Below are 17109 nucleotides of genomic sequence, written 5' to 3' on the forward strand. Positions count from 1 at the left end.
AAAGCCCTTATAGATGTGTGGATGCAAGAGCTTTCACAAGCTACGACTCGGTCATATTCTGTAATGGGCACCACTATGTCTCTTGTCCATTTCAATTACATTTTCGAGAGTATGTATGCATGTTCTAAAGAATTTACAGTTAAGAGAGAGCCCGGGTAATTAAAGATTTCAATGAAGAGAAAGGAAAATGTATTGCTATTATTATTTTTACTTTGGTTAATAACTCTCTAGGAGTATGAACTTCCCTTGTGTATCACGATTTTTCTTCACATTGTTAGGACATAATGAAAAAGAACATAGTGCAATAAGTTTACTTAATTTTCCCTAATATGAATCTATATGTATCCCCGACAAAAAAAAAAAAATTCTATTTTCTGGCATTGCAACTTAATTTCTAGAGAATAATAATTGGGCTACCAGCTAGTACTGTGAGGGCATGCATCAATTATAAGCCAAATTGGAGAAAAATTGAAAAATCACTATTGAGCTACATATGATATAGCTATCAAATTATTATAGTGACCTTGAACGTTGCACCATTGATCTTTATTTCAAAACAGCTATAAGTTTTGTCCATCAAATCCACGAATTTTCTGCCAACATTATAAGAAGCCGATGATGACTTGAAGACCTCTCTGGATCTCTCTCAAAATCTCAATGTATAGAATTAAAATTTAAAGATCACACCAAATCATTTAGATGTATGATTTAAAACCTCATGACATTGAACGGAAATTTTGATCTTAATGGATTGATTTCACGAGTAAATCACATGCATGTAGGTCATGTAACATTAACACATCCAATGTGTCACACTTTAAAACCACCCGTTTCATATCTCAATCGACGGCCCAAGATCAACGAGAATAGCGGGGGAGAAGGGCCACTTGAACGTTATCGATCATGTGATCGTGTGATCATCAAAATCCCCTGGTGATTAATTGACGAGGGTTTCTGTGTATGGTGATGAAGATCAAGGTCAAGACAACGTGATCCAGAATTGTTTTGTTGGTGTTGGTGATGGTGATAAATCCAACGCGTGTGCCCTAACGTAGGACCCTAACCTGAATCTCTTTGCCTGGTCTAAAGTCTAAACCGAAGGAAACATATGCTCGGTTGAGAAGAAACACCTTCTTTACTAGCTAATAGCCAGCCATCCATTGGATTGGTATTAGTCGCTGGCTCCAGCAAAATATTATATTCTCTACGTAAAATATGTTTTATCATAGTTTAACTACATATTTATTCCAAAACTGAAAATTAAAATATCGTAAAAATGTGAGATCAACATTGAATCCAAATTTAAATTAGAATAGACAGGAACGATGTTCATGGCCTTGGATTGGAACTAATTTGGTTGGTTTTTTTTTTTTTCTTTTTTGGCGTGCGCGCATATGCTTAGAGAAAATTATCAACGGAGAAATGACATTTTGGTAGCTTATAAGTTGACAGCCCCCAATAATAGTTTTTACATTAACTTTCGTTTTTGTGTTTACGTGAAATTCCCAAAGAAAAGATAAATAAGTTTTAAAATCATAGTTGATATGGTTTTTTTTTTTTTTTTGATCATTATTGATATGGTTTTTTTTAATACATAATAAAAGTTCTAAAATTTTATTCTAAATGTTGAGGTATTCATCAAGTAGTTAATAACTTTTTTTAAATTCTAAGAGAATTGATTACATCATCTCACCATTTGCATGATGAATATCACATCATTTAAATGACTTGCATTAATTATTCATATAGATTTGACATTGACAAAAACACTTAAATTAAGGTGGAAAAATTCTAGAATACATCAGAGTTACTATATTAGCCATACAACAAGAAAATAATGTTATGACATGTATACATTTATTTTGAAAAATCATCATGCAAGTAGTGATTATATTAAATTCAATCATATATGTCATGCATGCATCAATTGATTGTAATACATCAGAAGTATTCTAAAATTTCTCATTAAGGTGATATATTTGGGAATTTTATGGGAACCTTTTAGAGTTAGCTTTTTATATATGCTAATCAAGATTCAGTACATCACATGAGCTCGACACAAGAATTTATTTGGAACCTAACAGCTTGCAAAATTAATTCTGAGCTGTCGAGGTACCAAACATCTGAAAACCCCGATTCATTTCTGCTCAGGCCATGTCTAGCTAGCACATGCAAATATGCAATTAGTGCTTCTAGTGTCCTTGCCGTACTTTTTCTCACTTAAGTAATTCATCCTACTTTGGGGCATTTAAGTTAGAACCAACACACATGCTCATGCCATCACCAAATTGTTTCATTAATTAGCAACTCCTAATTAATTAATTTCGATATAAAAGACTCTCTTATATCCTAATATTGTTCCTAATAGTCCTATTCTATTAGCTTTTGGCAGAACTGAAGTAACAATATGTCCACTTTTTATCGCATCATTCACATGATGATCTCACATTAGCTACCATAAGTTATATTTCATTAGGAAACAACATTATATATTATTTTTGTAATTAATCTCTTACTGTATAAGCGTTTGTATAAAATCAAATTAGAGCTAGAGCTAGGGTTACAGTCTCGAGAGTGCTCCTGCGATAAATACTTTTCCCAGCTGGGGTAGCGATGCTGATTCAAAAGAGGTAATTTGGACAGCAGCACTAAAAACGCGGTTCCGAAGTCACAGGGCCCCCAACAGAGACATTGCAATTCTTGACTAGGCTGCAGGAACTTTCCGCAGGACCATTTCTTCCGTTCTTGTTTGCTATATATATTGTAAGTACCATAGTACGTTCCCATGCATCGACTTCTATACATGATCCTACTCATACATGAACAGAACATATGCGAGCATTACAAAATACCCATTTGCTTTTTATAACTCTTCACGATGCACCCATAAAGTTTACTTCTCATTATTTGTTTTACCCTTTTTCATTTAGCTAGAACCAAGGGCACACATGCATGATAACATAGACATCCAAGCATGCATTATCTGTTGCTAATGTTCATGATGAACATAGGGTAAATGCTCGTTTAATCTTTATATTTTGACTTAGGTACCTATTCAGTCGCTTATAATTTAAAAAATATCTCAAAATATCATTGTATGTAAATGTATTATATTCTCACTCTTGTTTTTGCTTTGCTTTTACAATAATACCCTTGCAATACTACCATTGACACTAATTAATTTATCTATGAGAATTTAATTAGAAAATTAATCAATAATTATTTATTAGCTAATTAACCAATAAATATTAGTATAAAAAAAACTAGCATTTTTTGTACTTGTGCAACAATCTTGCCAATACTTTATTTATAAATAAAACTTAATATCAGTCAACTTAAAGAAATATTTAATATCCTTACAATAATTTTAATAATAGTTATTTTATAAAATAATTAATTTACCAAATTAATTTTAAAAGAAAAATAATAAGAAAAAATTGTGAAAAATATTTCTGTTACTTTTAAGGCTATTTTGATAAATTATCATTTTTTTCATTAATATCCTCAAGAAGGCAAGAACACTGTTGTAAGGGTATTTTAGTGAAAGGAAAGAAAAAGTAAGGGTAGAATCAAAGGCGAAGATAAAGGTCGGCTACCCAGGCTTCAGTCGGGGTTAGCTTTTTGAAAAAAAATAATTAATTATAATTTACAAATTTACTTTATTAATATTTATTAAAAATAAAAAATAAATCTATTATTTGATAATATTTTTCTTGTTTACATTGTATTTTTATAGTTTTATGGTTAGATTTTTTACTTATGTAGTGTGCTTAATTTCATTTGTATAAAATAAATTTTTTTAGAAATAAATTTCATTTTTTTTAAAATCTAGCCCACCCAAAAAAATGATGCTATCTTCATCACTGGGTAAAATTGTAACATAATTAATAATAAAAGTGTTTTGAGATTATTTTTTTTAACATAGGAACTAAATAGACACTTGTAAAATATAGGAACTAAATAAGAATTTATTCGATGAACATATATACTAATTGATAGAAATGCGTGTGGTTGTGTTGGATTATAGGAGCAGAATTTTTCATGATCTAAACTTCTCTCGAGTGAAAATACATTTGCATAAGCATATAATTGACACAATTAGCAAATTACAACTCAACCATACATAAGCACAATACTCTAATATACCTTACACAAGATCTTTTAGGATTATTATTGTTTAAGAAAAATCAATGGAGTACGTAAACAAGAAATCATATTCCGCATGAATGGATGTCACATTCGTAAAATCAGGCATGGACATATTGTTACAGTGAATGAGCATAAGGAGCATAGTAGTGCAACCATAATGCTCGACATATATATGAATGCTTGGATAAAGGATCATGAGCAACAATAAAATGCAAGTTTACAAAACATGCTAGCCCGATATGATGGTGCTACTTGCATTGCTAGTCATTTATCTATATATATCCACAAAATAGTTAATAGCAAAGACCCCTTCAATAAGGCAAATCACATGGCCTGCTCCCAAAGATCACCAAAACAAACGGCCAGGATCAAATCCCACCAAATCATCAAGTAAACCAACAGCCCTACGATCTGTCCCATATTTCCAACTTATAGTGCCGGCCTTTAACCGGTGTTTAGAGGGAGCAAAAATAGTCCCCACGTTTTGCCTCTCATGTGACCGACCACCAATCCTTTGTTGACCTGTCATTGCCCCCACTATGTTTTCTCTTCTCTTTAACTTCTTTTAGACTCACTTTTGTGTTCAACTTTTTTTATATTACCTTAGCTAACAAGCTATATACATTGAATCAAATTGCAAGAAAAAAAAAGAAGAAAGTTCTAACCCTAGTTCATCAACAGCTGGCTATAGCAATGGAACTTGAGATAACGGAGCTGAGACTGGGGCTCCCGGGTCGCGACGGCTGCGACAGCGGTCTAAATAGTTCATCGAACAACAATAAGAATGAGAAGAAAAGGGCTTTCTCTGATATATGTGATGAGGCCAATTACGAGACTAATGGCGAGCGGAAAATTAACCCAACGAAGAGCCAAGTTGTGGGGTGGCCGCCAGTGTGTTCTTATCGGAGGAAGAACAGTTTTAACGAGAAAGATGGCGGTGAATCATCGAAAATGTACGTGAAAGTTAGCATGGATGGAGCTCCTTTTCTTCGTAAAATTGATTTGGGCATGCACCAAGGGTACCCTGATCTTGCCATGTCTTTGGAGAAGCTCTTTGGTTGTTTTGGATTAAGTAAGTACTCTCGATATTCATCTTTTTTCTTTTTTAATATCTAGGATTATATATTCAACTTTGGGAGTTGTTCAACATCTTTAGCCATGCAAAAACTATATTTAATATGCAAGATTATATTAGAAATTTCTCTCTGTCGTGTATGTTTGAAACTTATACAGAAACTTTTGTGAGGGAATAGTTGGAGATCAACTTATGCTTTAAGCTTATTGCGTGCTTTAAAAGGTAAAGGAATAATCATATTCTTTGACATACGTGCGTTACACAAATAACAGCTTTTTCGGTGTTAGTTCACAAAGGAAATACAAATATGGAAAGAAGTTTAAAGTTGATTTAGTTATGGAATTTTCTTTGAAAAGAATATTAATTAATTAAAATTGAATATATGATTGGATAACTATATGTATGGATGCCCTTGCTTGTCATGGAATTTGCGGTCAAGATTGGTAATTAATTAATGAACAAGGAGAGTGGACATGTATAAACAAGATTAATTAATGCATGAATCGAAAACATAGACAGCAACAATTATGGAAATAATTGTTTGTGACATATGCTGGCAGGTGAGGCATTGAAGGATGCAGACAGCTCTGAATTTGTTCCCATTTACGAAGACAAAGATGGAGACTGGATGTTAGCCGGAGATGTTCCATGGGAGTAAGTTTCTTCAGCCATTTAATTAATTATATATGATTATGATGATAAGTATTACAGAAAGATTAATTAGCTAGACAATTTAGTTCATAGTTGAATTGTCAACTAAATTGTTCTTAAGACTTAGCCAGTGGTTTTTAGATTCTTTTTTTTTTTTATTGGTTCCCTGAATTTAAATTCTGAGATAATTTAGGCTTCATCCACCCATCTTCTTATAAAAATAAAAAATCAAAATTGTCAACTAAACTGATGAAAGATCTGAAATAAATTAAATCTCTTGTTTATTTATGAACAACAAACTGTATCTATGTATAGTGAGTTGATATGCGTAGGATCCAACTACTGTAAATAATATTTGCAACTTTAATGAAAGATATTTGCTTTTTTGAAATCGACTTTTCAGAGATGGGGAAAAAAATTAAGCCTCAATTTTTTTAAAAAAATATTTTTCTATATTTTGGGAAATGAGATCTAAAAGATAAAAAATTTAATTTCTAAAAATTAGTCTTAATAATTTCAAAATTTTGAGGGGAGAAAAGAATTGAAATTGTTCTTCTACTTTTTTTTTTCAAAATATAAGTGTCATAAAACTATACAATTTTTCACACCGCAATATTGTGAAAATGCCAATAATTATATAGCCACAAACACATAAACTTATTTTGTACAAACTGATATGACATGATAAAATTAGTTGAATTAAATATCACATGACCTACATGATTTATTTATATTATTTAATATTTTCAGTCAACCAATAAATTAATACTAATTTATACAAAATAAATTTATATAAAAATTTATAATTGTATCATCACTCATTTTTCACACCGCAATTCTTCTTTCTATAGTAATTTACACCTCATTCGCAATTTCGCATTGATTATTTACTTATTTACGGTGGACCTCTTGGCTCTTGCTGCCGACACAAGCAAATTCCCTAATCATGAGTGTCAGTCAGATGACCATATTGCCCTCAACTCAAAGACCATGTCCTGGTCAAGCTAGAAATTATAGCTAGTGTGAATGATAATAAAGAATCTCGCCCGCATTTTTAAACTTTTGACTAAATTTCCACATGCCCTCCAATTAAAAAACATTCGGAAACATCTCCGCATTAACTTTTAACTTTATCTTGACCCGTTTACTTGACTAATCCTACTTAGCTAAATAATTAATCTTGAAACATTATTATGACCCAAACTTTAGAAGAAAAAAAATTCAGTAAGAGAGATCAAATAAATAAAATTATCACATGCACATTCAATTATCATCTGTGCTCCATAAAATAAAGCATGATTAGAATTCCTCATCATCAGATTAGAAAGTTTTGCTAAGGCTAACAGTATAGAGTTTTAATTACATTTCAAATATGACCACAAGATAATGATAGAAGTTAAACAGATACTACGTCAATATGTATAAGTAACTTCATAGTTTGTGTGAAAGGTTATGAATTGTGTTGATTGATTAAAAAAATTGCTGGTTATGGTTACAGGATGTTTGCTGAAACATGCAAGAGGCTAAGGATCATGAAGAGATCAGAAGCGAAGGGATTTGGACTCCATCCAAGAGGTGCTCAAAGAATTAGCGAGTGATCAAACGAAGATCAGAATTGAAAATTCAATTTGATCAAATGGAGAAATTTGAGAGAATTTCAATTACACAGTTTCTGTTTGATGATGTTTATTATTTATTGCATCATAATTAAGCAGACAATTCTTGCTGAAATTATAATTGTACCTCTAGCGATAACTATATAAATTGGGATAGAAACTCTTGATATATAGGAAAATTAAATTGTTTGTTATATATTTTCGATCATCGTGAATGATTTTGAGAGAATCCTGATCTTATATATTTCTGCTTAGTTTAACCACTTTTTTTTCCCAATAATTATGTATTGTTTTTCAAATTTAATTATCTGATGAATTTTCTTCAATGACATTCAATTTTTTTTCATACTAACAAATTAATAATTAATTGTTCCCTATAACATTAGAAGAGACCTTTAAAATTTGAGATTACTCTGGAGGATCAAGATAGCCCATTTGTAATGAAATCTAGAAAACTTTTCAACTTAATTCAAGACACAAAAATAAATAATTTAACCTAATTAAAAATTTAAGTTCAAATTAACGGTGGAGAACTCATTGAACAAAACCCATGTTCCCATATTCTTAAACCCGGATTTTTTTTTAATAATTTCTTTAAAAAGAACAAATTAAAAAGAACGCACATGATTAGTGGGACAACACTGAACTCAATAACTTGTTTTAGTTTCTGGTACAGAATCTAATCTGAATTCTAACTTACAAGGGATATTCCAAGTACCGACTGACAAATTTAGCATTAAATTAATCATCTCTTAATTAATTAATTAATTAATTGATGAACTCTGACATAATTATGCGTAGCTCAATCGTTATCCATTGGAGATGTGATTCTTAAGTTAAATCTTGGCGAGAGCATTCGTTATTTTAGTTTAGAATCAAACAACCTTTTTAATTTATTTTACACAATTAGTATATAAAATGTTGATGCGAGATTCCGGTTCTCCTCGTTCTACGATCAGGATCTCTGCTCGATCAACTTCGTCACGACCAGGAGGTCTCCTCGCCAGGCTTCTTCTCCAGAGGTCCCTGCGTACACAGATAAGTCAGAGTACGCCGGTTGTTTTCCCGGCGCAAACCCTCCGACGCTCAAGTCAGATATGAAGGTTCGGGAAAAGCTTGCCACAGGTCTTATGGCGTTTCTTGTGGTTTTCTCCCCTTTTCTCAAGAATGCCAACCCTTTTACCTTCGTTGGCTACCTTTTTATAGGCTTCCTCTGAATCTCAGTCTTCCGCTCTTTTCGAGACGGTATGGGACTCCAACTGCTGCGTTATGGGCAAAACATAGGATCTGGCGTGTTACGCCACGGTTCAGGGGAAAGCGTGGCTGCCATGGCTCTGTGAGACCTTGCGTGTTACGCCACGGTTCTGGGGAAAGTGTGGCTGTCATGGCTCTGTGAGATCTTGCGTGTTACGTCGCGGTTCTGGGGAAAGCGTGGCTGTTGTGCCTAGATTCTCGTGCTGGAGAGCACGTCTTGCCAACTGCCGTCGACCGGGTCTCCTCGCCTCTCGATCTCTAGCCGGAATGGCCTTATGCCTTTTATAGGAATTGGCCTCGCGGACGACAACATCGTGGACGAGCAGGATGTTTCTGCTCCTGTTCTTCCACGCGCCAGGCTTTAACGGAACACACCGGTTCGCAGAACTCCGCCATCAGATATCTGCTCGTCATTCCTGGTCCCTTCGACGCATTTGTCCCAAACAGTATCCCTCCCAAACACCGGTCCCCCAGTTTCTGGTGTTGGGTAATGTAGTGGACCAGCAGTAGAAACTCGATAGTACTCGCTCGCGTGGGTTTGGAAAAGGCTGCCAGGAGTCATGTCGCATTTAATTGCGGACGAGGTGACGTGGCAGAAATCCCCCCCTCCATTTGAATTTCAAACCGACGGTTACGAGATCCTCGGGATTCGGCGCAGTTATATGCTGGCAACCCAAGAGTCCGTCCTCATTTGGAAAGCCAAATCCTCTCGAACGGCATATTCACCATTCACTCTGTCTCCGTCTACGTCTCTGTTTCTCCGGCAAAGAAGTTCCGGCACGAAGCCCCCATCCTTGCCTTTCTCCGATTGGAGCAGTACTTCAGGTATTACTTCTCTCTCCTCGGTCTCGGATAGTTTATAGATAACTTCTTTTTTCTTTCGTTTGGGTAGTAGTTGGTGGCGTTGTGGTAGAGTTTAGGGAATGTCGAAGGGCAAAGAGAAGGTCATTGAGGTTGACGACGACGAGTTGGACTTCCCACCTAGTCTGCTCGCTGATCCCGCTTTTGATCCCGGGATCCCCTTAGAGCCCATTAGGTCTAGTGTTGGTACTAGCGCTAGGAGGATGTCTCCCCAAACAACCTCCTCGAGCGACAGTAGCGATGAAGAAGGATCTTCTGGATCGGAGAACACCTTGAGTGAGGGTCAAGGGGATGATTCTGGTGAGGCGTCCCCATCAGGAGCGCCGCGACCAGAAGGGAGGAGTAGAATAGGAGGTAGAGCCCTATCGCGGGACTACGCTATTGATTACATGACGTGCACGACCACGTTTGATGAGCTCGAGGACCTCCGGCTGAGGTATAGCATTCCTGGTGAAATACTTCTCAAGGTCCCAGGAAAGAAGGATGCTCCTAGCCGGCCTCCTAGGGGATATGTTACCCTGTACCTGGATAGCTTTAAGTACGGGCTGAGATGTCCCTTGCAACCTTACTTTGCCCGGGTACTTAGCGGGCTAAATCTATCTCCTGGTCAGCTGAACCCAAATGGTTGGAGAGTGCTCTCTGGTCTGTTCATATTGTGGGACAGATGTTGTCAAAGCGAGCCCACAATTAATGAGGTGAAGCACCTGTACCAGCTAAAGAGCAGCCCCAAAGATGCCGGTTGGTACTACTTCCAATCTAGCACCAAGACCAGGAAACCCATAACCGACCTCCCTACTGGTGGTGGTGGGAATTGGAAGAGAAAGTTCTTTTTTGCTGGGGGTCCTTGGGGTCAGGTCGCACAAATGGACGGGAAGGATTACCGGGTCCCGCCCCGTTTCACGGTCCCAGGTTGCCTGCTCGCTTCAGATGTCTTGTATCCATAATTGTCCTTGTTTTATTGGCTTGTCTCTAACCAAGTGTCTGTTTGTGTTGTAGTTTCTTGGGGTGTCCACTTCCCGCTCAAACCTGACCAGCTTAAACGGGTCGAGGCGGTACGGGCCAATTCTTGCTCGAGCCGAGAACTGTTAAGCACATACAACTTGCTCGAGTCTCGCTTGATACTTCCTGGCCATAGGATGGAGGACGCTGTGATTGGGGCCCTGACCCGAAAACGTTCTCGACCTCCAACCACGAAGGGGGACCAGAGTAAGGATGCCCCTACTGCAAAGCGGGCCAACGTCGTGCAGCAGGCCCCACCCTTGAAGATTTTACCTCCAGCCCCTGAAAAAGTTGGGGAAGCCAGTGGAGCAGCCACAGGTCCTGCTACCTCTTCTCTTCCTGTCGGGCCTCGATCTCGCTTACCCGACAGCCGAGCAGAACATCTGGTCCCTTACCTCAATGAGTTAACCAAACTCGTGAGCAAGAAGGAGCTGGAGGATTTTGACGGCCGCACCTTGGGTGAGCTGGTGGGGGCCATGCAGCATAGCGCCTTCCACCTCAGCTGCATGACCACCTATTACAAGGCTAAGGTGGGCCGCTACGACCGGAAGATGAAGGAAGATATTCAATCGGCGACGACCAGAGCTGACGTTGCCGAGAAGAAAGCAGGGGAGCTGAACCTCGAGAACCTGAAGCTGATAGAGCAAGAATCACTTGCTCAAGTAAAAGCCATTACCCTCGAGGAGGAGCTTACCAAGGTCAAGGAGGATCTGCAAAGGCAGATGGCTATGTACGCGGCTCAGCTCGAATCTCTCCGCGACTCCCACCGAGCCCAGGTCGAGAACTTGGAGAGGGAAGTCGAGAACTTAGAGAGAGGAGTCGACAACCAGTACGACCAGGGACTTCGGCATTCCTACCGTTGCATCATGGCTGTCCTCGGGAAGCGACACCCTGATCTGAAGATGGATGACCTTGCAGCTGGTGTTGCTCAGCATATGGACGAGGAGGCGGCCAAGGAAGATGCCGAGGGGTTAGAGCCGATCGTGATTGAGGAGGGTAACTCTCCTCCTCGTGCAGTCCCTGCTGATGTTGGCGAGGCGAGCACCCCCCCGGACGCAACTGGTGATACCCCCCCTGCACCCGAGGAGGTCCAGCCAACCGATGCTGCTCGGCTCACTGATCCACCATCTTTTTGATATATTTCTTCTTGTATTGTAATGAACAACGTTTATGAAATTTATCCCCTCTGTTAGCCATTAATAAAAATGTTGTTGATTACTATCTCGTGTCGTACTTATGAATTAATTTTCGTCTGAAACGCTGATCGCTTCTGTCTCGCCGTAAGACAGGCTTTGAGACTTGGTGAGGCCTTTGCGTGCCGTAGAAAACTTTCCGAACGATTTGGATTCTGCTGCCTCCTCGTGGCCGAGCAGATCCTGGCATGCTTGGCTTCTGTCTCGCCATAAGACAGGCTCTGAGACTTGGCGAGCCTTTGCATGCCTTAGGATTTTCTTCAAACGATTCGGATTCTGCTGCCTTCTCGTGGCCGAGCAGATCCTGGCATGCTTGGCTTCTGTCTCGCCATAAGACAGGCTCTGAGACTTGGCGAGCCTTTGCATGCCTTAGGATTTTCTTCAAACGATTTGGATTCTGCTGCCTTCTCGTGGCCGAGCAGATCCTGGCATGCTTGGCTTCTGTCTCGCCATAAGACAGGCTCTGAGACTTGGCGAGCCTTTGCATGCCTTAGGATTTTCTTCAAACGATTCGGATTCTGCTGCCTTCTCGTGGCCGAGCAGATCCTGGCATGCTTGGCTTCTGTCTCGCCATAAGACAGGCTCTGAGACTTTGTCGAGCCTTTGCATGCCTTGGGAATCTTCTTCAAACGATTTGGATTCTGCTGCCTTCTCGTGGCCGAGCAGATCCTGGCATGCTTGGCTTCTGTCTCGCCATAAGACAGGCTCTGAGACTTGACGAGCCTTTGCATGCCTTAGGATTTTTTTCGGTTTCAAGCGAATAAAATTCGTCGACGTTACATTAATGGCAGGATTTGACTTATATGAAATTGTTCGGACATAAAACATAAAAATAAAAGATAAACAGCATGAGCAGAAATTGCTTTAAAATGTGAGCAAGTCTTACTGGAAGTATTTTCGGAGGTGTGCTGCGTTCCATGGGCGTTTCACTTCGTGGCCGTCCGCGCGAACCAGCTTGTAAGCTCCGGGCCCCGCTATCTGCTTGACTCTATACGGCCCTTCCCAATTCGGTCCCAGCACTCCTTGAGTCGAATCTTTGGTGCTCTGATTCACTCTTCTCAGTACCCAGTCTCCGACCCTGAATTGCCGTATGTTCACCTTCTGGTTATAATACCGAGCAACCCTCTGTTGGTAAGTGACTGATCGCTCGGCTGCTTGTTCCCTCATCTCCATTAGCAGATCAAGATTCAAACATATCTGCTCGTCGTTCTCCTGTTCATTGAAATGATCTGTCCGGTGTGTGGTCGTTCCTACCTCAGCCGGCACGACCGCTTCATGTCCGAAAGCCAAAGCGAACGGTGTCTCCCCCGTTGCGGTTTTGTGGGTTGTTCTGTATGCCCATAGCACACCTGACAGCTCGTTAACCCACGCACCCTTTTTTGCTCCGAGCCTGGTTTTCAGAAGCCTCTTGACTGTCTTGTTGGCTGCTTCTACTTGTCCATTCGATTGAGGGTGAGCAGGCGAGCAATACTTCAGCTCTATCCCGAGGTTCTGGCAGAAATCCCTGAAGCTGTGATTATCGAACTGCCTGCCATTATTCGTTACCAAGGCATATGGGATCCCGTATCGACAGACCAGGTTTCTCCACACGAAGTCTGTTGTTTTCTTCTCTGTGATCCTGCTAAGGGCTTCTACCTCTATCCACTTCGTGAAGTAATCTATAGCGACTATTGCATGTGTTGCTGCTCCTCGTCCCTTTGGCAATGGGCCGATCAGATCAATTCCCCATTGAGCGAATGGCCAAAGGGAGGCCATGGAGGTGAGCTTCTCTGGTGGTTGGTTGGAGAAATTTGCAAAACTCTGGCAGCTTGCACAGCTCCTGGTCTTCCTTTGCGCATCCTGGTGCATCGTCGGCCAGAAATATCCCTGCCTTAGAACCTTGTGGGCCAGGGACCTCCCGCCAGAATGATTTCCGCAAATTCCTTCATGTACTTCCCTCAGCACGTAATCCGCGTCGTCATCGTCCAAACACCGAAGGAACGGTAATGTATATCCTCGCCGATACAGTACCCCATCGATCATCGTGTATCTCGAGGCCTGAGCTCTAATCTTCCGAGCCCGTAGCTTATCTGGCGGTAAGACCCCGTCTCTAAGGTATGAAACTATCGGGTCCCTCCACGAGCTTTTTTGTTCTATCCGCAACACCCCCAAATTTTGCTCGATACTCGGGCGAGACTTCACTTCTAGGGGGACCGACTTTGGCATTTTTGGGTCGGCTACGGCTGCCATCCTAGCCAAAATGTCTGCTCGACTATTCTGCTCCCTGGGGATTTGTATCACCTCCACTGCTTCGAACTTCCCCATCATCTGCCTGACTATCCTTAGGTACTGTTCCATCTTCTCCTCTCTTGGTTGGAATCTTTCACTGACATGATTCGCAACCAGCTGGGAATCGGTTCTGATCTTAACTCTATCCGCTTTCACGGCCCTAGCCAATTCCAGCCCTGCTATCAAGGCTTCATATTCTGCCTGGTTATTTGTGGCTGCAAATTCCAACTTTACAGCATAAGAGATCTCCTCCCCCTCTGGGCCTTCCAGGACAATCCCTGCTCCTGAACCCCGCTCTCCTGATGACCCATCCACAGATATCTGCCATACTTGAGTTTCGTCGTTGCCTATATCTGCATCTTGCTGATCCAAGCATACTTCGGGCTCCGCGAACTCAGCTACGAAATCGGCCATTGCCTGGGCCTTTATCGCCGCGCGGGGTTTATAGTCTATGTCGAATTCGCTCAGCTCTACAGTCCATTTGACGAGCCGACCAGAGGCATCTGGCTTGTGCAGAATTTGACGCAATGGCTGGTTGGTTATTACCGAGACCGGGAATGCTTGAAAGTACGGCCTCAACTTCCGAGCAGCAACCACAAGGGCCAGTGCCCATTTCTCCATCGTTGGGTATCTGGTCTCAGCGTCGAGCAGGGCCTTGCTGGTGTAGTATATCGGATACTGAATTCCTTCTTCCTCTCTCACTATAACGGAACTGGCGGCCCGATCAGATACCGCCAAATACAGATTCAACTTGTCCCCATCCCTCGGTGTGGACAGTAGCGGAGCTTGCTGCAAGTAATGCTTCAAGTTCCGGAAGGCTTCCTCGCATTCTGGGGTCCATTCCGTTTTCTTTCCCCTCCTTATCACTTGAAAGAATGGCTGACACTTATCTGTAGCCTTGGATATGAATCTGCTCAACGCCGCCAACCTCCCCGTGAGGCTCTGCATCTCCTTCAGGTTTCGAGGAGACGTCATTTGCACAATCGCCTGGATCTTCTCGGGATTTGCTTCAATCCCCCTATGGCTCACCATGAATCCCAGGAATTTCCCTGACTCGACCCCAAAAGCACACTTCTCCGGGTTGAGCTTCATCTTATACTTCCTCAAAAGCTCGAACGTCTCCTCGAGATGTCTGACATGTTCCTTCGGGATTTTGGACTTGGTGATCATGTCGTCCACGTACACCTCCATGGTTTTCCCGATCAAGGGCTTAAAGACTTTATTCACCAGCCTTTGATAGGTGGCCCCAGCATTCTTGAGACCGAATGGCATCACCCTGTAACAGAACAGACCTTGGTTAGTGATGAAAGCCGTGCTCTCCTCATCCGGCTCGTACATGGGGATCTGGTTGTATCCCGAGAATGCGTCCATGAAGCTAAGCAGACCATGTCCAGCCGTTGAATCTACTAGCTGATCGATCTTTGGTAAAGGGAAGCTGTCTTTTGGGCACGCCTTATTGAGGTCTGTGAAATCCACACACAACCTCCACTTGCCGTTTGCCTTCTTTACCAACACCACATTTGATATCCACTCTGGGTAATTGACTTCCCGAATGAACCCTGCTCTCAGAAGCTTCTCCACCTCATCATTTACAGCCTCATACCTCTCCTGGTTGAAGCACCTCCTCTTCTGCCTTACTGCCCGAGCACCTTTCTTTATTGCCAGCCTATGACATGCTACCTCTGGGTCAATCCCTGGCATGTCCTCATGTGTCCAGGCAAACACGTCGGCATGAGCCTGTAAGCATTTCACCAACTCCTGCTTTTGCTCTCCCTCAAGTCTCGACCCGATTCTGATCGTCTTTCCCGGGTTCTCTGGTCCCATGCTTACTGTTTCCAGATCCTCTACGGGTTCTTGTCTGCCAGTCTTGTTTTCCACTCGGGTATCGAGGGATGTTATCTGCATCGCCTCCCTTGCTGCCGAGGAGTAGCAGCTTCTTGCGATCCTCTGGTCTCCTCGTACCACTCCGACTACCCCATTCACCCGGTACTTCAGAGCCAGATAATGGTTGGACAGCACCGCTTTGCTCATCCTTAAAAATGGCCGACCTAGGATCATCTAGTAAGGACCTTCCTCGTCCACTACGACGAAGTCCAGTATCATTGTTCTTTCTGTCGGGGGGCTCCCGATTGTGATAGGCAGTTCGACCACGCCCAGAGGGACCAGCTTCCCTCCTCCGAACCCCTTCAAGGAGGTGTTGGTGTATTCCAACTTCCGGTCGGCTATTCCCATTTCTTCCAAAGTTGATTTAAATAGCACATCAACTGAGCTCCCCGTATCAACCAGTATCCGGTCAAACTTCTTGCTAGCGATCGTAGCCTTGATGACTAAAGCGTCCTCGTGGGGGTATAGAATCCCTTCCTCATCCTCATCCGTCCACATGATTGGCACTTGCCTGACCCTTGCTCGTTTGGCTGTTGGGGTGTTGAAGAGTATCTCTTTACTGGTCATGGAGTATCTGGCATAATTTTTTCTCGATCTGTTCGAATCTCCGGCCAACGTTGGGCCCCCAGCTATCACCCTCGCTGCGGGCGGCTCGCGTCTCAAGATTCCATCACTCTGCTCCCCTTCATCCGTTGTGGCCACCATCGGGAAAGTCCCATCCATAAACTCGTCCAGGTACCGATTTCTCACCAAATCTTCGACCTGGGTCTTGAGATCTCTACACTCTGCTGTGGTATGGCCATGGGTGCCATGGAACTTACAATAACGTCCTCTATCCCTCCTGTTGGGTAGCTTTGTTATTGGTGTAGGGAGTGCAGCAGCCCTCGACCCTTTATGGCCTCGTACACCTCATCCAGGGGCATCTTCAAGGGAGTGTACCGCCCATAGTCCTGGTTCTGGTCGACCAGATGCACTGCTCTTTCTCTGTTTGCCCCACTGTGAGTTGGGGGCGGTGGGAGTGCTTCTGGTCTGCTCGTCCTGCTACCGTGGGAATGTTGATGAAGATCGCCGGATGCCGGATCATGTCTTCTCCAAGGCTCCCTAGCTGGGGAACGAGGAGGTGGCGCCCTGCTGCGCTGATACTGTGGCGGCCTCTGAT

General features: G+C 41.8%; 2 protein-coding genes across 2 annotated transcripts; one reads left to right on the forward strand and one right to left on the reverse strand.

The window, feature by feature from the left end:
• The first annotated feature begins 4736 nt into the window (after positions 1 to 4736).
• Positions 4737 to 7626, forward strand: LOC18036412 (auxin-induced protein AUX22). Its single transcript, XM_024180758.1, has 3 exons — positions 4737 to 5221; positions 5785 to 5878; positions 7374 to 7626. The coding sequence occupies exons 1-3, from the start codon at positions 4843 to 4845 to the stop codon at positions 7471 to 7473; spliced, it is 573 nt and encodes a 190-aa protein (XP_024036526.1). The 5' UTR covers positions 4737 to 4842; the 3' UTR covers positions 7474 to 7626.
• A 5054-nt stretch (positions 7627 to 12680) lies between these two features.
• LOC112096894 lies at positions 12681 to 15971 on the reverse strand. Its single transcript, XM_024181105.1, has 4 exons — positions 15716 to 15971; positions 14769 to 15625; positions 13693 to 14597; positions 12681 to 13128 (listed from the first exon to the last, which is right to left on the reverse strand). Exons 1-4 carry the CDS (start codon positions 15969 to 15971, stop codon positions 12681 to 12683), a joined length of 2466 nt encoding a protein of 821 aa, XP_024036873.1.
• Positions 15972 to 17109: the final 1138 nt, after the last annotated feature.

Source organism: Citrus clementina, unplaced genomic scaffold (genome assembly GCF_000493195.1).
Source record: "Citrus clementina cultivar Clemenules unplaced genomic scaffold, Citrus_clementina_v1.0 scaffold_7, whole genome shotgun sequence".
NCBI classification, from domain to species: domain Eukaryota; kingdom Viridiplantae; phylum Streptophyta; class Magnoliopsida; order Sapindales; family Rutaceae; genus Citrus; species Citrus x clementina.

Bases quoted from the DNA above. Each gene is read 5' to 3' on its own strand.
- LOC18036412 (XM_024180758.1), top strand. From the start codon at position 4,843: ATGGAACTTGAGATAACGGAGCTGAGACTGGGGCTCCCGGGTCGCGAC. The intron at 5,222-5,784 runs GTAAGTACTCTC...ATATGCTGGCAG, and splicing joins CTTTGGTTGTTTTGGATTAA to GTGAGGCATTGAAGGATGCA. The intron at 5,879-7,373 runs GTAAGTTTCTTC...TTATGGTTACAG, and splicing joins GCCGGAGATGTTCCATGGGA to GATGTTTGCTGAAACATGCA.
- LOC112096894 (XM_024181105.1), bottom strand. From the start codon at position 15,971: ATGCAGATAACATCCCTCGATACCCGAGTGGAAAACAAGACTGGCAGA. The intron at 15,626-15,715 runs GTGCTCGGGCAG...TTCTGAGAGCAG, and splicing joins TAGGCTGGCAATAAAGAAAG to GGTTCATTCGGGAAGTCAAT. The intron at 14,598-14,768 runs GTGAGAGAGGAA...ATAACCAACCAG, and splicing joins GGGCCGCCAGTTCCGTTATA to CCATTGCGTCAAATTCTGCA.